A 22688-nucleotide genomic window follows, 5' to 3' on the forward strand; every position below is an offset into this window, starting at 1 on the left:
TACGGTGGCCGTTCCCTTCCTGACACGTACGGTGGCTGTTGTCGGGGTTCCACTCCTCCTACCTTTGCCTGTTGGTGTGTGCTCAATAGCTAGCACACCGAGACGGTCTCCAGATGTGGCTGTAGCTGAGGGGTGTACGGTGGCCGCTCCCTCCCCGGTACGTACGGTGGCTGTTACCACGGAGCTACAGGGGGAAGCAACTGAGGGGTGTACGGTGGCTGCTCCCTCCCCTGTACATACAGTGGCTGTTACCGCAGTGTTGCTTGGGACTGTATCTGGAGCAGTCTCACACTGATCCTGGTGAGGGCTGCTCCGTCAGTGAGGTCGTGTTTCATTCCTGCAATGTCACAGTTGGGTAGGTTGAGGGGAAGAGGGATTCAAGGTAGGGGCGCCCCGGCGCCCGTCTTGCTCTGGGCCAGTCCCGCACTCACCTGGCCCGCTGTTGTGTCCTCCTCTGGTGGGGGTAGGGCTGCGGCTCTGTAGCGGGGTGGGGGGTGGCAGGGTGGGCGGTCCAGTGGCTGAGGCGCGTATTTTACTTCCCTCACCTGCCGTCCCAGGGACTAGTGGAACCGCGGTGGTGCCAACCATGCCTAATAGGGAGGGAATGTCCACCGTACTTCCCTTGTCTGCTACCCCTGCGGCTCCCTTCGAGGGTAGCATCCCATGCTTGCCTCACTTCTCCAGATCAGGCCAAGTGTGACGCCCCTCTCGCTCCCCCCACACCCCTAGGGGCGGAGCTTGCTCCCTAGTGGAGTCCCAGTTGGAGAGTGTCTGGAGTGGTCCCATCGTGAGCCTGGGAGTGTGCTCACTACAACCGGTGCCCTGACGTCACCAGCAGTTGCCGGACTACCTGAGGACGAGATGCCGCAGGTAGCCCCTGGTGGCCTCCTGCTGCCAGCGAGACCGCAGCCCCCAGCCACCAAAGGACACCCCTAGGACTCCAGGCAGGGACTTAACCAGACCCACCGGCGAGCCGTCCTCCTCCTCCAAGGGCAGGCGCAGAGCTGCGTGCCTGCTTGCCCTAATCGGCCCCAGTCCCGAGGGCTGCCACATGCACCGAGGCCCCACCAGAGAGGAGCCTCTCTTGACGCTGCCCCGCAGCCCACACCGGACGATCCATCACACGACCAGGGATCTGCACATCTCTCAAGAGTGCACACCTGACAGGACGCCTCCCACACGGCTGCGTTTCAACAGCTGGAGCGCCACGGAACGTGACGGCACTTTCGAGAGTGAAAGTGTGGGGGGTTGTCACGGCCTCTGTCGCGGCTGGAAGTGACAGCTGTAAATGATTTAGATCGCAGTCGTGTAAAGGATATCAGAACTCTCAATACCAGGGTATTATTCTGTGTAATTTGGGAGAGTGAACGGATTTTGAATACTAACATGTCATAAATGAAAAGATTTGTTACAATACCCTCTTCATTTCAATTAAGTATTGATTTTCGGCTTAATGAAAGTAAAGGCTGTGCGGATCTAAAGAGTACAGACTGAGGGTTTGTTTTCATTCATTCCTGGGAAAATCATACTTCCATGACGTACCTCCTCACCTCTGCACAATGATCATATCTTCCAAAGTCATCTTGTTCCACTGTAGCCTTGTACTGCAGGGTTCATTTCGTCTTCAAAATCGGAGGAAATTACAAGAGGCAGCATCTGTGGCGAAAGGAGGATTTGTTATGGTTCTTCATTACGACTTAAATATTTCCAAAGTATTTCAGCAATATGCATTTACAATTATATTTTGCTGACAAATATTCATGTAACATTAATACTGTTGTCAGTAATGATCAAATATACATAACTGCTAAGTATTCTGAAAGAAGGATATCTGGAGTAAAAGCGAGTTCGCGCTCCAAGTATTTGGTGGTTTCACTGCTACCCCCACTACCCCCAGACCGCTCTGGGGCGCTAAGGCCTGTTGAAACGCACCTGCAACTACCTGGTCTCCTGTAGTTCAGCTCCTATTCTTATGTATTAATATTGTGTTTGCTCTCTGCACTTGTAACTTTTGTTTTAATATACGTGTAAAACTGGCTAGCCTGTGTTTGAGCCCTGTCCCTTTGGTTGCATGCCTAGCTGGTCCTGAAAAGAACCCAAGTTAGTTACTCGTACTCAGAGGGCAAGGAGTTGAACTCTGAGTACGCAGCATAACAATATATCAAAAATTCATTTACATTTTATAGCTCATACTGTAGCTAATGTTTGCCAAAGGGCGTGTAACTACACTCTCACATTTATAACCACTGACTGTATAATCCGTATTTGCTGAAGGTGTGTGGCAAGTAAAATACACACCGCCGCCGCTGCTGGACCAACCACCCCACCACCCCCCACCCCACTCCCAACTCGCAGCCCCACCACCACCCCAGGAGGACACACAGCGGGCCAGGGCAAGGTAAGCCTGGACCAGAGCAAGAAGGGCGCCAGGGCGCCCTCACCTTGGGTCCCTCTTCCGCGGAACCAACCCAACAGTGACCACGCAGGAAGAGGGAACGACCCTGCAAGCGGGGCAGCCTTCACCAGGTTCAGGGTGGGACTGCTCCAGAAACAGTCCCAAGCAACACCGCGAATAAGGCCATTGTATGTACCGGGGAGGGAGCGGCCATCATACACCCCTCAGTTGTTTCCCTCTGTAACGCTGCCAACACGGTCCTTGTACATGTGAGGGAAGGAGCAGCCATCGTACGCCCTTCGATTACAGACCTATCTGGAGACGGCCTCGGTGGAGTAGCTATTGGGCGCACACCGACAGGCAAAGGAAGGAGAAGTGGAACCGCGAACACGGCCATCGTACATGTCGGGGAGGGAGCGGCCATCATATGCCCCTCATCCACTTCCTCCTCCTCCTATGGGAGTAACACCACCAACATGGCCATCATACGTGTGGGGGAAGGAGCGGCCATTGTACGCCCTTCAATTACTTCCCGTTGGGCAGGCAGAACCACAGACACGGCCATCGTACGTGCCTGGGAGGCAGCGGCCATCGTACGCCCTTCATCTGCCTCTTACTCCTTCAGGAGCAGCACCGCCAACACAGCCATCGTATGTGTGGGGGAAGGAGCGGCCATCATATGCCCTTCAGCTGCTACCCTCAGGAGCTGTGGAACCGCCAACACGGCCATCGTATGCCCTTCAGCTGCTACCCTCAGGAGCTGTGGAACCGCCAACACGGCCATCGTATGCCCTTCAGCTGCTACCCTCAGGAGCTGTGGAACCGCCAACACGGCCATCGTATGCCCTTCAGCTGCTACCCTCAGGAGCTGTGGAACTGCCAACACGGCCATTGTATGCCCTTCATCTACAGCTCCTAGGGTTCTCCCGGAGGGGAAGGTCCCTTGCGTTGCCGGCCCCCTACCTCTCGGCTGCGTGGGATGCCCTTCTCTCTCTCCCTCCAGGCGCTGTTCCCCGGAGGTGCTGCTGTTCCTAGAGTGGTGGAGCGGTCCTGTACCAGCCCTGCAGCCAACCCCTGGACGACCCTGGCCCCTGACGGACGCCCTAAGGAAGAGGTACTGCAGTTCCCTCCTGATGGCGCCTTGCCCTATAGGTGACCACAGCACCCGGACCTCCAGTGCCAGTCAGCAGGCCCCTGAGCAGGGCTGTTTGGGCCCCACTCCCCCATGGACCTCTGCCAGGAGCAAGAGGCGGCAGGCCCGGCTCCTAGAATTGTTTGGCCCCAGCCCCGAGGGCCACCTACCAGGTCGAGGCCCCCAGACCGGGGGGCCTCCCTGCACCCCACCGACGAGGCTCCTACACGAAGGCCTCTCACCAGGTCGAGGCCCCCAGAGTGAAGGGCCTCCCTGCACCCCCCGGACGCAGGAAGTCCAGGAGACGACTCCCCTGCTGGCGATCCCGTCTCCTGCAGGAGGGCTCCCCTAGAGGACTCCCTCCCACGCCCGGACGCCACCTCTGCTAACCCAGGTACCGGGTACTCGTGGCGATCTCAACGCATTTCGCCCGTAAAGTATAAGTGCAACCCTCAGAGACAGTGTCAGTAAAACAGTGCAGAAATTAATGTGAAGTGATACACTATAGTGACAAACCTCAAGGCAGTGAACCAGGGCCAGAGAACATATATACAAAGTGATCGAATATAGAGACACTAATTCAGTGATGAGATCAGAAACGACTGTACCCGTGTCGCCGCGGCAAAGTGACAATCCCTGAGGATATGCCGCATGCTAGAACAGATATATGCAAATATAAGCCAATTAGACCGTTGTTCCAGCTATATACTGTGCATCTAGTCTAGAATACCAAATGACAATTATTCACTATTCATAATACCGATGCTATACTCTAGTGATTGTTAACTTGTAATATATGTATGAATTCTGCCCTTGACATTCCTGTGTGTATAGTGCGTTAGTAAACCCGCTCTGTCTTCCTGTTCATACCATATCCAGTGTCTCTCTGTTTCTGTATTGTAAGGTGTATTGAATAGGTGCAATAGATGTGTTAAGGTGTACTGCCGAGTTTTTATGCCTTGTTCCTTTGTTGGTGCTTTATTTCCGGTCCGGAAAGAGGACCCCGCTCAGTCGCGGGCGTTTTTAGGACGAGAGGTCGGACTAAAAACATCCCGCATAACAGCAAGACCCACCACCTTTTGTTGTGTAAGTATTCTGTATATCTTTGCAATAAATATTAAATTAATCAAACAGCTGCCTATTTTATTACAGAAGGGCGAGTCTTACGATGGCTAGTTATTACTGTGACGAGCCTCTCGTAAGTCCAATACCTATTCAGTATTGGTAACCCCAGCATAACTTATATTCCTAGATCATTACTGTAAAAATCCACATGATTCCAGAATGCATTTTATCATGAACATCGTCGCACTCCGGCGCAAGATTGTGTCGGCTTCTGATTGGTCGGAGTGTACTTCGAGGTGCTTACGCATGTCGATAACGTACAATGTGTCAGAATTCTAGTGCGTTTGTACCTTGTATTGCTTTAAATATTTTCTTTAAAAATTCTCACTTTAAAAGCGTTCTTGTGAAAAACATATGAAAATCTGCCACTGACATATGACAGTAAAGCAGACGACGGGAATTGTACTATGCGACCGCTATTCCTTTAAGAATAAAATTATGAGAGCACTCTTTGATTTTTTTTCACTTTAATAATGTACAAAGATATAAGCTTTTATTAAATTATTTCTACTACATACATAACGCTGTTATTACTTATCAACAATTCTGCATTTATCAATAAAAGAAATATTTAGGGTATAAATTAAAAGAAAGTCTACGCGAACGCATCTGCGGCATGTGGAACATCAACATTGGCAATGTTTTGATAGGTGAACGGATGTGGATACCGGGGATCGGATTTTTATTTTTCCACAGCACTTTCCAATGATATAAGCGTGAAGTCAGCTTTAGAGTAAGCAGCCAGTGTCAAGCAAGACACTGTCGTTAATTCTTTACCAAACGGGCGCGGCCTTTCAACATTTTCTATTGAAATAGTCTTTCACAGATTACGTATTATTATCCCTGGATTACCGCAGCTACTGGGCATATTTATAAACTTACCTCTGAAAGCTATATATGAGGGTTTGGAATGCGTAAATATTCCGTCGACGTCTACCAGTAGCTGCCCATATTTAACGTCCCTAACGCGCATTTCTTACATTTGAAAGCTGGCTGTCAAACACTGGTGAGGTTAGATTGGTTTAGGTTTAGTTTGGTTAGGCTAGGTTTGGTTAAATAGTTAAGTTTCCCATAACTTTGACACGGGAGTCACTGACGCCTCCAGTCGGAGAGATCGTTGGTAAACACTGCCATGGGCGATGTAACCGCTTCCAGAAATACCCTAAAATAGATATATTTTGTTTTATCCTGATCACTTCTGGCAGTCACAATTTAGCAGTATGCCATCTGTGCTGCATATGTGCCAAAATTACTTGCGTTGAGATCAAGAGTTTGTTATGATTATAGGTGGAATTGCTGCACCCGTTTGGTAAAGAATTACCACACTGACATATGTGACTGATTTCGTAGAGTTTGATAGATGTAATGCACTGAAGTCTGATAAGCTTACGTCTTTGAAGTGCATGTTGTTATCAGACAGAATGGCCATGAATGTCAAGTGAGATTGAGCACCTAGGCACACTTATACATGTGCTCATTTCCTTGGACTTGGAATTTAGGACTGTATGTTTGAAAATTGGTCTTGAGGTTCTTGGAGGAACTTAGGAGCTGACAGGCCAACGTACTTAAGAGGGTAAGTGCTGATGAGGATACAGTATTAATAGCAAGTTAGCCCTACAAACCATTCTGACTTTACTGTCCATGACATTGGTATAACAGTTCAGGCCATTAACTGCAAGGAGTATTGGTAACCAGAAATATATTACCGTACTAATAAATTTAAGTAGTTGATTGTTGGCTGTGGTTGGCCCTGGGAGCAGAGTGGCAATCCACCTAAATCCAGCTTTTTGACTGATACCTTTTGTCTGTGGGATTAGTATATGGGGGGGAGTGGAGAGTAATCACAAAGTACTGTACTGTATATTCTTATTTCAGCTTTCCTAGGCATAAACAGGTTAATGACATATCACGCCCTAATAATCAGCAAGCACAGGTGCAGAAAATGTTGGAAGCTCTTATCTGACCCGTCTCCAGTAGATTAGTCAATATTCTGATCATCCCACTGGGTTATGGAGCACAACCTCAGTTGAGAAAAAAAATAATTAAAAGTATTACTCCATGCTCACATAGAGTGGGCAGTATATGAGCCTGGTGTGATTTGTCTAGCTGTTTCCAGAAACCACAATCCTGAAAGGGATGGCCACAAACAAATTGCCTCCATGTCTTCCTGTTCTCTGCCATTTCACTGCCCCCACCCCCCCAGCTCACCCCCCCCCTGTTATATACCACTCCACTCCATCCCTCTTCTCGGCCTCCCCCTCCACCTCACTCACATACACTCTCCTCATCAGTCTCTCATCCTCCATCCTCTCCACATGGCCAAACTGCCTCAGTGTGTTCCTCCTAACGCTTCCTATCACATCCACATCCACACCACATTGCTTCTTTATATCCCCATTTGTCAGCCTCTCTCTCCATGTGACTCCACAGGGTCCTTTTAAATAACTCATTTCCACTGCTCTCACTCTTGACTTGTGACCTTCCAACAACGTCCAAGCTTCACTTCCATATGTTAGAGTTGGTATCACAGTACCGTCATGTAATAATTTTTTCACTTCCCTGCTTACTTCCCTGTTTCTTATCACTGCTTTCAAGGAACCAGCAACCTTTCTTCCTTGTTGTACCCTTTCAAGCACTTCACCCTCCAAACTTCCATCCTTACTCATCACACTCCCCAAGTACTTAAACGTACTCACATTTTCCATTTCCTCACCATCCAACCTCGCTGTACATTCACTGACTTCACCTCTCTCAAAAAGCATCACTTTACTCTTCCCTACATTCACCTTTAGATTCCGTTTCTTACACACTCTCCCAAACTCATCCACCAAGCCTTGCAGCTCCCCTTCGTCTTCACTTAACAACACAGTACTGGTATCATCTGCAAACAACAGTACAGGGAGTTTTCATACACTACCCTCTCTCACTAGGGCCACTCCAGCATCCACTGCCCTACCTTGTATCTCTTTTATTACCCCATCCATGTACAGACTGAACAGCCATGGAGACATGGCACATCCCTGTTTCAACCCAACCTTCAAAGAGAAAATTTCACTCAGTTCACCATCCACATACACTGCAGCCTTAACACCATCATACTCTTCACAGCATTCAACAACTTCCCATCTACTCTGTATATTCTTAATACTTTCCACAATCCTTGTCTATCCACCCTGTCATATGCTTTCTCCAAATCCATGAAAGCCGCACACAACTTCTTTCCCTTCTCTAGACATTTCCACTAAAGATCTAAGAATGAATATCTGATCTACACAACCTCTTCCCTTCCTAAAGCCTCCCTGTTCTCCAACTAATTCCTCTGTTATTTCCCTAAGTCTGTCAGTAAGTACCGGTATCCTACTGTATACTTTTACACTAAGAAGACAAATGCCCCTATAATAGATAGATAGATTACCACACACTTCTTTTCCCTTTTCTCTTGTACATGGGAATAATTATACCTGACTTCCAATCCTCCAGGACTCTACTTTCCTCCCAGGCCAATCTGCACATCTTCCACATCCATTCTATTACTATCTCTCCCCCATGCTTCAGCATTTCACCACACCATCAATTCCTGGGGCTTTCCCCAATTTGACTTTCTTCATTGCTTCCACAACTTCTGTCCTACTGATTTGTTCCTGTCTTCTCACCTCCCTCCTTCTCCCAGCCATTTATACTCGCATTACTTCCATTCTCTATGTTCAACAGTTCTTTAAAGTGTTCTCTCCATCTGCTCACTTTTTCTATTTTCTCCACAAGTAATCTACCCGTTTTATCTTTCACTCCCCTACTAACTTCACTGCCACCCTGTCTTACTCTCTTCGCCTCTTTCCAGAACATTTTCTTACTGTCCCTCCACTATACACTCCAATTCCTTCCAAATTCCTCATCCACTCATTTCTTACTCTCTTTCTTACTAATCTTTTCACCTCTCTCTTCCTTTCTACATATAACTCTCTCTTCTGCCTCTCAACTTCTTCCACGCCCCTATTTCTCATCCATTCATTGAATGCTTTCTTGTTTTGTGCCACAGCCTGTCTCACCTCTTCATTCCACCATGCTGTTCCTTGCACCCCCTTCCTTCTTCTCTTCACCCTACACACCACATATCATGCTGCACTTATATCTTCTGTGAATATCTTGCACACACCTTCCACGTCCCTCATCTGCTGCAATTCATATTTACCCAATCGTTCCTCCACTTTTCTCTTATATTCTGCGTTTTCTCATCTTCTTGTAACCTCCCATCCTTCCCTTCTTCTCTTTCACCATCTTACTTGGATCTTGATTCTGGCCACCACCAAGTAGTGGTCAGAAAGTCCACTCCCCTAACCTCTATAAGCTCTTGCTTCCATTACACATCTTCGCATCCTTTCATCCACACACACACATAATCAATCATTGCCTTCCTTTCATTCAGTTCACCACCCACCCTTCTCATGACTCGCCATGTAGCCTATACCTGTGGATCATTTTGTGCCTGAAGAGGGTATTGGCTATCACCAACCCTCTCCCGGCACAAATGTCCACTAACACACTGCCATTCTCATCTATCTCAGCAGGCACACCCCACTCACCAACTATTCCTACAATATTGAAATTACTAGAACTTTTCGGTAACACCTCATGTGTGTATGTATAAAGAGAGAGAGAGAGAGAGAGAGAGAGAGAGAGAGAGAGAGAGAGAGAGAGAGGTGCTACCCAAAAGTTCCAGTAATTTGAATATTGTAGGAAAATAAGTTACCTCACCGCCTAGTTCTCACTGTCGCCTACGAGGTAGTCCCCTTGGGCATGTACACAGTGGTCCCAGTGTTTTTTCCACGAGTCCGTGCATCCCTTGAAGGCTTCAGGCATGATGGTCTTGAGCACCTCCTGCAATTCTTTCTGGATCTCCTCAGTCGAGTCAAATCGACGCCCCTTCAATCGTAATTTCAGGTTGGGAAACAGAAAGAAGTCTCAAGGGGCAAGGTCAGGCAAATACGGGGGGTGAGGAATGACTATCGTGTTAGTGGAAGCCAGGAACTGCCGGACAACAATTGATGTGTGGTTTGGGGGCATTATCATGATGCAGGACCCAGTCCTTGTTCTTCCACTGTTCTGGACATTTGCGACGGATGTTCTCCCTCAGATGCAACAAAAATCTGTGCTGACAGACTGACCTGTATGTATGGAGCCTCTGTGGTACAGTGGTAAAGTGTGTGTTTTCGTACACTGAAGAACAGGGGTTCGTGCCCTGCTAGGGTAATAAACTTTTGGAGGGTTCTTCCAGCCACGTACTGCTTTGGCGGACATAAGGGGTGCTGTGGTTGAACCATTGTCGTATACTATAAAGTATGTGTATGCTTGCACCCAGTCGGCTTGCACGGACTCCAAAGCCATTCCAACACTACAATTACACTTACAAGCTTCTCATCCTATATACAGTCTCTACCAGACAGCCTAAGCCACTTGGTAGAGATACATAGGCTGTATCGTCCCCACTTCGGTTGGGCAAGGCTGGTCCAGCAATGGACACTCAAATGGCTGATGATGATATATATATATATATATATTTATAGATAGATAGATAGATATAGATATCATCCATTTAAAATCTAACCCTACTTTGCTCCATGAGAAGTGTAGGAGCCGGGGGCTAGGCAAGTTGGTCCTGACATTTAAGATGGGAGTGACCTGCCTCACTCATCGCTGAGTGGCATTACGTGAGCAATAAACCCCAACCACCCCTTGGATATAAACCTGCACAGGCTCAATCCAATTGGAGCACCTTAATTACCCACTAATCCACCAGGTGCTACATTTGGTGATATGGTTACCACCCAGCCTTGTAAATGGTTTCCTGGTGTACAGCAAACCATTTGGCTTGTCACCCAGTGGAGAGTCACCCACAGGCAGAATGAAAAGGAAAGAAGGAGGGAAAGAAAGACAGAAGAGGGAGTGTAAAGTCACCCATTGGCAGAAGGAAGAAAAAAGAATGAAGGAAAGAAAGCCAGAAGAGGAAGGATGGAAGAGAGGAAAGGGCAGAGATATATATATATATATATATATATATATATATATATATATATATATATATATATATATATATATATATATATATATGAAGCCACTCCATCGCTTACTTGATCTCCCCCTCCCCCTTCGTCCTTCACCTCACTCACATACACTTCTCTAGTGAGTTATTCTCTCATTCTCCATCCTCTCCATGTGTCCACACCATGTCAGAGTTGCTAATTCTGTTTATTACAGATGCTGAAAATGAGAAGAAAAGAGGTGTTATTGGTGTTGGTGTTGCTGACATGCCTAGTACCTCAAGTGATGCCGGATGCCAGCACTAGTAAAGGGGGCATCAGTGAGGCTGGTGAGTCAGAGGCCAGTAAAAAGAACAAGGATAATCTGAAGGCCACCAAACTCCCACCATGTGCTGCATGCAGGACTCTAACAGACTCATTCAGGAAGGTAAACTCCATCTTGCAGAAAAAATTGCATGTAATATTGTACCCACTACAGTATATGAGAGGCTGCATTGAAGGAGGACTGGGATATGAGAGGGAGGGAAGTGAGGGGTGGGTAGGAGGGGTTGTGGTCTGAGCTGTCAGTCACCATTGGGCTTGGTGCAGCTCAGGGTGTCAGTAGTAGTTAATGGGTTAAGGATTAGTTTTTCCACGATTTTACATGATGTGCAAAGCGATATATTGCCTGATGCAGTGACGTAGTGTTGGATGGTATGTGTGGCTAAGTATAGTGCAGGGATGATGATTGTATACTTTTAGGGACTGGGTATTTGGATGAGTCCAGGGAAATCTGAAAATTTCAGTTGGGGTATTTATGGTTGTGGGGCTGAGTTACAGTACAGTAACCCCTCCAATATCCGGATCAATAGAGCCATCGGTAGGTTCGGATATTGGTTTCGTCCGGATATTGGGCCCCAGCTTATGGACTTGTACTTATGGACCCTAACTCAGAGAAACACCTATACAACTCCCTCCGGACATGCATAGCACCTATTTAACACCCAAATCACACCAATAAGGCACATAAATGACTGAAATAAATGCAAAAGAAACATAAAATGTGGGTTTAGAAGTATGTTCATACATTAATAAACATTCTGGTACTTATGGACTCTAACCGAACCTAACCTAACCGAACCGAACCGAACTCTGAAAAACACATTCCTACTGCACATGCATGAGGTAAGTATAGTATGGAAAGAAGTACAGTATGACACTTTCTGGTAAGTATAGTATGGAAAAAAGTACAATATGAAACATTCTGGTAAATATAGTATGGAAAATAGTACAACATGAAACATTCTGGCTACTTACAGCAAGTCCCTGGCCACCTCGATGAATAACCGCCTCCTCTCGGACTCTGACAGTAAGAACGATTTCCTGAAGCACTTGCACTACACTCTTCCTGAAGTCTTGCACTGAACTTAGTCACTAACACACAGAAGTCCGTTCTTTTCACAGTGTTCACTTTAGTCCAAATAATGTTCCATTTTACTTTAAGTGTTGCACATTAACTTTTCCCCAGTTTTTTTAATTTTCCAAAGCCAAAACAAAGAAGGTTAGTTACGTTAAATTTCTTTTCTACTGAGTCTTTTCTCCCAACTTGAAAACCTTAACACAACACACCGTTTTTTTCACTGCACAACACTCAAAATTCCCGTGTGGTCTAGTGGAGAAGTTCTTGCTGTTTATTCACTGTCAGAGCCCGAGAGTATCACTGGCAGGCGTCCAAGGGGTGCAGCGGTGGGTCGTGGTGATGGCGTACCGACTACAGAAGACTATGAAGACAGCCGCAAACTCACTTCGAGCGGTGACTCCACTGTAGCTGATGTGCTGGGCTGTGGCTCGGAGCATGAGGGCCTGTCTTGGGGAGGCAACAGAGTGGAACCAGGGCTTGGCACAGCGGGGGTCACGGGCCTGAAAAAACTGTCAATCGTTGACTGTCGCAAGGACCGACGATTCTGGCGATTGATGATGCGCTGCCGGAAAGCACGCACTTCCTCCACGAGTCCCAAGGGCCCCATCTCCCTGTTGCAGTCCGGGTGTTCCAGGTAGTCTAGGACGAACTCTAGATGTTCCCGGAGTGCGCTAAGCTTGGGGATGGCTGGAGTAGTGTCCTGCTGAGTGGAGTCTGCATCATCATCGCCTTCGTCGTCGGAATCTTCAAGTTCGGGACTGACACCAGCAACCAAAGACGCGATCTCGATATCAGACAACGTCTGATACCCAGGATCGCCCTCGTCGTCATCCAACCACTCACGAACATCGTCCACATCAACATCGTCGCCGTGCGTACGTAGCCGTGCATGGAAGTCATCCACGTCAGACCCTAGGAAATCGTACTCCACATCTGTTCCGAGAAGCAGACGAGACCAACCATTTTCAAGAGTTTTCACAGGGACTTCCTTCCATGCACTAGCCCAGTTGTACAGCGCAGACTTGATGTTGTAGCAGCGAAGGTTTTCCAAAGTCCGCTTGCCTCGAGTGTCACGTCCTTCCCTGCGCTCGTCCTCGTCCTCGAGGACAACCATCACCTCGTCCAGGAACTTCCGACGGTACAGGCGCTTTGTTGCCACGATCACTCCTTGGTCCATTGGTTGAATGAGAGCAGTCGTATTAGGTGGCAGAAACATGCACCTAATACGACCATTTTCAGCAACCAAGTCCTTGTCGCACGGGTGGGCAGGTGCATTGTCGAGGAGAAGGAGAGCCTTTACCTGGTCGCGAGGAATTCCCAGTGTCTTCGTCTGGTTATGTATGACCTCCTTGATGAAGTGATGGTGAAACCAGTCTTTGAAAATCACAGCTGTGAACCATGCTTTCAAAGAATGGTACCATACGACAGGAAGGACATACATCACCCCACGAAGTTACCGAGGCTGCTTTGCACGGCCAACAATAACGGGCTTAAGCCGGTGCATGCCGATAGCATTGGCATAACACAAAGCAGATATCCGTTCCTTAGAAAGCTTGCGGCCAGGTACACGCTTCTCCGTCTCATCGGCTAGAGTGTTCGTTGGCACCGAGCGATAGAATAGGCCAGTTTCGTCAGCGTTATAGACTTGACCGAGAGTGAGGCCCTCCCTGTCGATCAAGCCTTTCACCTTGTGCCGAAACTCGTCCACTCCATCCTCGTTAGCGTCCAATGCTTCGCCATGTGCTTTACGGTTAGTAAGGCCATGTCGTAACTTGAACGCGAAGAGCCAACCCTCGGATGCCTTGAAGTCAAGGGCGTCGTGAAGCCTTGCAAACTTCTCAGCAGCAGCCTTCAGCTCCGTTCCACGTACCATTACACCAGCTGCACGTTGCTGTCGATACCAAATCAATGTGGAGCGGTCGATCTCTGCATACTTGGGGGTAAACATAACCTTCCTCTCCACGTTGCGTTTGCTTCTCGACGAGAAGTCAGCCGTGTACTGCATGAGCTTGTCTCGGGAACGCTTGATATCGAACAAAGTCGACCGGGCCAGGTTGAACTCGCGGAGAATGCGTGAGGAAGACCAACCCGCATCAACCTTCTCCAATATCTCCCGTTTCTTCTTCAGAGTCAACACCACTCTCTTCCTTTTCTCAGGAGGCGGGGCCATCATCACACACACTAAGAGTAGGGCAGAGAGCAGCAGGAGGCCTTGCAGCAAGTACGGCACCACCACAAAAGCGAGCACGTGGGCAGCCATGGCGAACAGCGTAGGTCTTGTCGCGGTGAGAGACAGGCGGGAAGTGGGGAGGATGCAGCGGCGCTCTATCGGACGTCGGAGGAATGACGAACCAAAACAATGCTCTCACGCGGCGCGCGCGGCAAGTTCAAATTACGGACGGCAAAAAATTGATTTTTTTTTTTTTTTTTCATTTTTTTTGGATTTTCGGACCATTTTGGAAATGTTTGATCCCAGGACGATAAGGTCCGGGTAGTGGGGATGTTCGGTTATTGGGCGTCCGGATATTAGAGTGATTACTGTATTTGAGGCAGAGTTTGTGATTTGGTATGGTCTTGCTGCTTTGATTTTTTTTTTTTTTTTTCATGCATTAGACTTGAGGTGAGTGGGGCGAAGTATTGTGTTTCCCCAGATTTGTGTGTGTGTGTGTGTGTGTGTGTGTGTGTGTGTGTGTGTGTGTGTGTGTGTGTGTGTGTGAGAGATTGGTCAGTTTTGTGGAGAGGTATTTTTTGTGGGTTATTGATGCATAGCTAATAGTCGTAGTTTATAAGGTTGTTTCTTTTGTCATCATGCAGAGGATGGTTCTGTCTTTGTTGCTTATGGGATGAAGTGGGATTGGATGGTGGCTGACTGGATGGATGATTATTACAATATGGTACAGCAGTACTGGTAATACTGTATTGTACCGTACCATAAGTGCATCAGGGATATAGAAATGTTTCTGCAATGTAATAATTATAGTGATGTAATGATAAGGATAATGTTGAAAAATAGAACATTAATTATTTTCATAACATCTCAACAGGGGATTGAATCAACAGCAAGAGGAAAGTTTGAGGGTGGGGACTCTGCATGGGAAGAGGAAAAGATGATGTCCTACAAAAAGTCTGAAGTCAGATTAATTGAGATTCAAGAGAAGCTCTGCAAGGATATTGAGCGAGGACAGAAGCAGGTTGGTCAGATGAAGCCAGAGTTAATGTGAACAAACAATTTCACTGTGCCATTTGCTGCCCATTATCTACTGACAGAAGACAGTAGTGTATTCAGTTTCACTGTGCTTGTTAGTGCTTACTGTTAGATATTGTGGTGGCTCTAACATTGGTATTTTGTACTAGCTACAGTTTTCAGGACCTTGCAGTTGATTATTTTTTTCATCTTTTGGATCATGTGTTTTATCGTGGTATCATAATCCTCTGTATTGATTATGTTTTATCATTGTTTTGGCATTAGTTTAGAAGGTTTGATGTATAAATATTCTCCTCATTGATGTGTTATAACTCCATTATAAACAGTCACAAAAAAGGGGGAAAAAAAATTGGTGTGAAATAATGCTAGACTTAGAAACATCTATCTGTTATCTAATCCTACTTTGCCCCACGAGGAGCGTAGTAGCCTAGGGCTAGGCAAGTTGGTCTTGGCATTTAAGATGAAAGTGACCAGTCTCACTCTCTCCCTGAGTGGCATTACATGAGCAGTAAGCCCAACCAACACATGGATATAAACCTTCACCGACTCAATCCGATTGGAGCTCTGCAATTACACACTAAACCACCAGGCACCATAATTTGGTTATATGGTCGCCCCCCAGCATCATAAATTGTTTCTTGGTGTACAGGAAACCATTCGGCTTGTCACTTAGTGTAGAGTCACCCACAGGCAGAAGGAAGAAAAAAGAATGAAGGAAAGAAAGACAAAAGAGGGGGTGTAAAGTCACCCATAGGCAGAAGGACGAGGAATGAATTAAGTAAAGAAAGACAGAAGAGGAAGGAAGGAAAGGAGGGAGGAGAGGAAAGGGCAGACACCCGAGAGCAGGCAGACACCCGAGAGCAGCACTACATCGAGCGAATGGATGGTGAGCACCCCCACCTACCACAATGGAAAAAAAAAAAATGGTTTGGCAGGATGCAACAGAGGAGTTCTGATGAAGGAATTAGGGAATATATTGAGAGTAAGAAATATGTGAAGAGATTATTAAAGAAAAATGAGAATGAGGCAAAAGATGATCTTAGAAGAAAAGTTAATCCTACTCTGAAAATAGGAAACTGTTTTGGAAAGAGGTGCAGAAGTATAGGAATGAGGGTAGACAAAAGTGTGAAAATGTGAAGGATGAGCTTAAAAGAATACCAGCAAATGGAATTGAAATAAGGAGCTGGTGGAGTGAATTAAAAAAAAATCTAGTGATTGGATATTATTAGAACAGGTCAGTAATAAACAAAAATGGTTTTGGTGTTGTACAGAGAAGGAATGTGATGCCTTTGAATGTGACATTGACAAAAGCGAAGAATGCTATGAAGAGGTTCAAGAATGGGAAGGCAGCAAGTGTTGGTGAGATGTTTAGCCTACAGAGATGATCAAATGTTTTGGTGAAATTGGAAAGAAATGGTTGTTGGAAATGTGGCAGAAATCTTGGGTGAGTTATGGAAGGTTATATGTAATTGTACCTTAGGATAAAAGTAAAGTAATGGAGGTGATCGCTGACATTATCAAGTCTTGATGTGTAACACTTAGGGTGGTTTTAAGAGTGGCAGAGAGAGAGTTGATTAAATGGTTGCATTAAGACATTGTAGAGAAAGCATGTAAAAAGGAACGGAAGGTTCATGTGACATTAATGAAAGTGAAAAAATACAGAAAAAGAAAGCTGAATAGGGAAGGATTATGAAAGGATTTACATATTATTGGTGTAGATAGAAAACTGTTGAATCCTGTGTAGTTTTATGATGATAATGAAACATATCAGGGTAACTGTAGGTGGGTATTTAAATTGTGTGGTTCCTTACCACTGCTGAAGTGAGACATGGGTGTTAGATGTCCCCATGATTATTCAGTGTGCTGTACATATAGATGGAGTTATGAGAGAGAGATTAAAACTAGAGTTGTGGAAATAGAGTTGGAACAGACATTAATGATTCAGTTACCCTGACAAACTGAATTGTCAGAAGTGAACTTAACTCTGACAGCATCTAAACATGGTTAGTATGGTTAAAAAAAAAGAAAGAAAAAAAAAAGGAACATTACCTGAAGTTGCGTACAGTAACTGCAGGACTGATTTATCCTTAGTCAGTTCAGACAGGAAAATTTTACTGTTTTCATTGTGACAGTTATGCCTGTTGCCAGTTATTTCATATAAAGATTTACATGTACTTTTTTATATCTGCCCAATACAGTGTACTTATCCACTTGAACCTCTTGCATGACTCGTTGCTTGCCAACTTGTCTTTGACAAAGCAGTATTAAATGTGAACTACCAGTTCTTTATTACTTCCTTTGCATCATAGTGGCCTGAGGTTATTCTCTTCCAATTCAGACTGTTAATGGGTAGGAGACTAACCTATGGCCCTGGTTGCATTACTTGATTAGAAAATTGCTAATCACCTCTGGGAAATTCAAACCCTTGTGTAAAGCAGTGTCATGATGCCTGTAATTTTGCCAAAATTCAGTAAAAAAATTCTCATTTGGGAACTTAGGTTTGTACAGCCATTCATAAGTTCTCTCCATTAGTGTGAAGCCAATGCCGAAGAACATGAGGGCCTTTTGGAAGACTGGTGGTTCCGAGAGCAGGAGACAGAGCCAGATCTGCACAAATGGCTGTGCATTGATGCGCTGCGGGTCTGTTGTCCACAAAACCACTATGGTCCGCAGTGTCTCCCATGCAGGGGTGGTATTGAGAATCCGTGTAATGGGAATGGCAAGTGCAAGGTTTGTAAGAGTGGCCGATTGCAGTACATTTTGTGTGTAGCTTTTGTAAATTTTTGTTATTTATGTTTGCCTTTACCTATAGTCCTTCCAAAATATCAATATCGTTTAGGCGTTGTCCCTCACGGGAATTCCCCTAAGTGCGACGTTGCCACAGTTTCTACTGAGCCAATTATCAGATTAGAGACAAACCTCAAGGGACAACCCTCACTCCCAGCTCACTACTTCTCTCTCTCTTTCTCTCTCTCTGCATATAAAATCAACATTTTATGAAGATTTATTTCTATAAGAAGAACATACAGTTTTATGAATTATTATAAATTGAGGAAAAGCCTCCTGACTTTGTCTGTCTGTCTGTCTCCTCTCTCTCTCTCTCTCTCTCTCTGCATATAAAATCTCCATTTTATGATGATTTATTTCTATAAAAAGTCTGTATGGTTTTATGAATTATTATAATTTGATGTAGGAGCTTCCATCTTTGATGGCGGTCAGAGAGGAAGTGACCTGCGGATTGACACCTGACGTACTCTCACTGACTCACCTACAAGCGTGACAGGATTGGAAAGCAATGTTGCCAAGTGTTGAGGTATTTATAAAAAGTTATTGTTAGTATTAACAACAATAGGCATTTTCTTATACTATATAGCCTTATTAGAGAATTATATATAAATATAAATAAATAAAAATATATATATATATATATATATACCTGTATATATATATATACTGTATATATATATATATATATATATATATATATATATATATATATATATATATATATATACATATATATATACAGTATATATATATTTATATATATATGTATATATATATATATATATATATATATATATATATATATATATATACACTATATATACTGGAAATAAATTTCATTTAGAAGTAATAAATTTCTGACATAAGACAGAGAGGTGTGTTTTGGTACAGATTCAGCAGTGTTGCGCGAAGGGAAATTCCTGTGAGGGACAACGCCCAAACGATCTTAATATTTTGGAAGGACTATAAACCTTAAACTTCCATACACTGTACAGTATTAACATCTAACTAGTTTTGCTCCTGTGTATGCTCTCCCCTATTTTAACTCATTGGCTTCCCCATCCATGTATACTCAATATAATGAACAGTCAGGGTGACATAACACATCCCTGTCTTATAGCTACATCAATAAAATAATAAAGTACTGTACACCTAAGCTAGAGGTAGGTAAGGATGCCCTCCATTCTCTCACACAGCTTTAACCCCTCAAGGCCGATGCTGCACGATCGTGCTTTTGTGTAATTTGACACGCCAGCCTATCCTGTACAATTGCTAAGGACGCACAAAAAACTGGGGGAGGGTAACTCCGCCCCCTTGGTGACATATACAGGATCAGACCAATGAGAGCTTGAGTGTCTGGGGTGGTATGACGTGATTGGCCCCCTAAGGTGGGGGAGAAGGAACCCCCTCTTCACCACCGTCACTTTACCTCCCTCAGCCCCACTGCGTCATCTCCACATTGTTCGCTCCCAACCAGCCATACCCCAACATACCCCCTGCAGTGGTGTGTGTGCATAGCGACCCTTCTCCCCTGTCCCTCCTCCCCCTCCCCTGTCCCTCCTCCCCCCTCCCCTGTCCCTCCTCCCCTATCCCTCCATCCCCCTCCCCCCTCCAGCCATACACATTTCACCTCCACTTTTCGCCTGGCTTGTTTTGTTGCTGTGGGTGTATGCCACACTGACAGCTCGTCCTACCAACTATACAGGGGATTTTTGCATGCCACACTCCCCCCACCTTCCTCCCTCATTCTACCCTACACTTGACTGATGTCTGCTGAAATGTGGCTGTGGGCATCTTTTTCATACGAGTAGTATCTGTTCAGATATCTAAACACATATCTTTGTATTATGCCTATTATTATTATTATTTTTTTTTTTGTATCTTTTTTTTTTCAGGTTGCCTTACTTCATTTATTATGCCACATTTCATGCCTAGGGAACACTTCACATTGACATTAATTATGTATATACTGTATAGTTATTTATTGTAAATACCGTAATGCATTTTCTCTACATTTTCTATTTTCGCCCATGGGGGATCGGTAACTTTTTTGCATCTTTGATGGGCGATTGTGCAATAACTGTTTGGTCAGTCTGGCTGAAACATACATTTTCAGGTGTGTAAATTCAGTCTCTTGAAATGTGGAAGAAAAATTTTTACCTTGGTGAAAGTTGAAAAATCGATCCTGTTTTGCAGCTGGAGGGACAGACCTGCTGAGTGAATTGCGTACTTAGGGGTTAAGCCAGTAGGTCACAAAACTTTCTGACATGATGCCTTTCCTTTCAGTTTTTACAAGATTCTTGTACAGTCAACCCCTGCTATTCGCGGGATCGCTACTCGTGAGTTCACATATTCTCGGATTTCCTGGGAAATTATTTCAAGATATTTGCTGCTTTTCCCACTGCATCAACTGTTCCTAGTGGTTCATAAGTGATTTTTTTTGCATGTTTTCAGCAAGAAATACTGTCCCAGTTAAACTGTGTAATTGCCCTGTATAGGTATATGTTGTTCAGCACATGGCAAACTTTCATTGTCATCATAGCATGATGAGTACAATACAGTACACTGTACCCAGAAGGGCTTGTGTATCATCCTGTACTATCTGTTTAGGAAGTATTAATGTGCCAGAAAATGCATTTACAGGAGTTACAGGTATAGTGCATTTGTAGGTAATGGTAATAGCTAAAGCATTTAAATCAGTGACTTCTCTGGTAGGTTTGGCATAGTCATGGAATTCAACATTTGCAGGGTGTTTTGGTGCATAACCCCTGCGAATAGGGGAACCTGATTGTACTACCCTCCTCCATCGTCCAGTCATCAGGAGCGTTGGGACTAGATTACTTAGTTCAAATAAATTATAAAGTCGGTATTGTCCTATACTGTATATACTTTTATTATTGAGGTTCAGCTGATTTTTCATTACCTTATCCATGTACCCTGCAGAGTATACTACAGTAATGAAGCAACCATAAAATTTCCCTTGAAGCCATGACCAGGAACAGGCACATTACTAATTGGCAACACACACACACACACACACACACACACACACACACACACACACACACACACACACACACACACACACACACACACACACACACACACACACACACACACACAGATAGATAGGTAGATAGATTTAGAGGAATTTAAAAGGCTAGGGAAATATGAGAGGAACAAGTCAAGGCTTCCAAAGTGTGAGCACTGTAGAAGTATTAAAAAATGCAAACAAATTAGATGAATTAAAAAAAGGATGGATAAAAAGATATGTAGTTCAGGAGGAATGGAGATGACCAAAAGAGGGAAGAAACAAAAATAAAGAATGAGAAAAGATCGGATGAAGAGAGAAGTACCGGTATATATTTTTTACAATGATGTAGTTACAAATAAGAAAATGGCACATGTACAGCAGGGACCAAAAAAATAGAAGATAGTAGACTCAGCCTATGTCATATGTAAATAACATAACAACATGATTACGTTGATGTACTCAGATGTAGCTGGAATGGTGTCTGAATTATTAGAGGTAAAAGGCTATCAGAGAATAGGAACTTCATATTATTTGCCTGACTGAAACAAAATTAGCCCCAAGGATATCCAGTGACGCCTTAAGTTTTGATGAATAGTGTATACAGTAATCCGTCAGTTATCCAATGTAATACAGCCAAAGGCATGTCCAGGTAGTGGCAATGTCCAGATAATGAACAATTTCCCCCCTACTATACATAGACACTACCTATACCCAACCTCCAACCTATACTTAACCTATTTGTATAGTACCTCTGCTTACTTTGGCAGTGTTTTCCGGTCATTCAGGCATACAGTAATCCCTCTGATATCCGAACGCCCAATATCCGAACATCCCCACTAACCGGACATAATCGTCCCAGGATCCAATATTCCCAAAATGGTCCGAAAACCGCAAAAAAATCGAAAAAAAAAAAAAAAAATTCCCGCCCGTAATTTGCACTTGGCGCGTGGGGTGCGGGACAGCTTTGTTGTGGCGCGTCATTCCTCCGACGTCCGCTAGAGCGCCCCTGCATCCTCCCCACTTTCTGCCTGTCTCTCGTCGTAAGTGCACGCTCGTCGTCATGGCTGCCCACGTGCTCGCTTTTGTGGTGGTGCCTTACCTGCTGCAGGCACTCCTGCTGCTCTTGTGCCTCTCCGTGTGTGTGATGATGGCCCCGCCGCCTGAGAAGAGGAAGAGAGTGGTGTTGACTCTGGAGAAGAAACGGGAGATATTGGAGAAAGTAGATGCGGGGTGGTCTTCTTCCCGCATCCTCCGCGAGTTCAACCTGGCCCGATCTACTTTGTTTGATATTAAGAGATCCCGAGACAAACTCATGCAGTACACGGCTGACTTCTCGTCGAGAAGCAAACGCAATGTGGATTGGAAGGTGATGCTTACTCCCAAGTTTGCTGAAGTCAACCGCTCCACGTTGATTTGGTATCGACAGCAACGTGCTGCTGGTGTGATGGTACGTGGTACGGAGCTGAAGGCTGCTGCTGAGAAGTTCGCCAGGCTTCACGATGCCCTAGACTTCAAGGCATCCAAGGGTTGGCTCTTCGCGTTCAAGTTGCGGCATGGCCTTACCAACCGTAAAGCT

General features: G+C 45.2%; 2 protein-coding genes across 4 annotated transcripts in view; both read left to right on the forward strand.

Moving 5' to 3' along the window:
- The window catches only part of LOC145414194 (uncharacterized), a 39056-nt gene extending 38120 nt beyond the window's left edge, over positions 1-936 (forward strand). Inside the window, exon 13 of the mRNA XM_080283770.1 lies at positions 730-936. Coding sequence (XP_080139896.1) covers positions 730-936 — 207 coding nt within the window. The remainder of the gene's footprint in view (positions 1-729) is intronic.
- Positions 937-5331: 4395 nt separating this feature from the next.
- Positions 5332-22688, forward strand: part of Creld (Cysteine rich with EGF like domains) — a 98699-nt gene continuing 81342 nt past the window's right edge. For 2 of the 3 annotated variants that reach the window (XM_080283680.1, XM_080283678.1), the window contains exons 1-4: positions 5332-5385; positions 10905-11114; positions 15131-15277; positions 17824-18021. In XM_080283680.1, coding sequence (XP_080139806.1) covers positions 10905-11114; positions 15131-15277; positions 17824-18021 — 555 coding nt within the window. In that variant the 5' untranslated portion in view covers positions 5332-5385. Of the gene's footprint in view, positions 5386-6150; positions 6226-10904; positions 11115-15130; positions 15278-17823; positions 18022-22688 lie in introns of those variants that run through there. The other variant, XM_080283679.1, reaches the window with a different exon arrangement.

The sequence above is a fragment of the Coenobita brevimanus genome, chromosome 98 (genome assembly GCF_032717465.1).
Source record: "Coenobita brevimanus isolate Jiangsu-jjx chromosome 98, ASM3271746v2, whole genome shotgun sequence".
NCBI classification, from domain to species: Eukaryota; Metazoa; Arthropoda; class Malacostraca; order Decapoda; family Coenobitidae; genus Coenobita; species Coenobita brevimanus.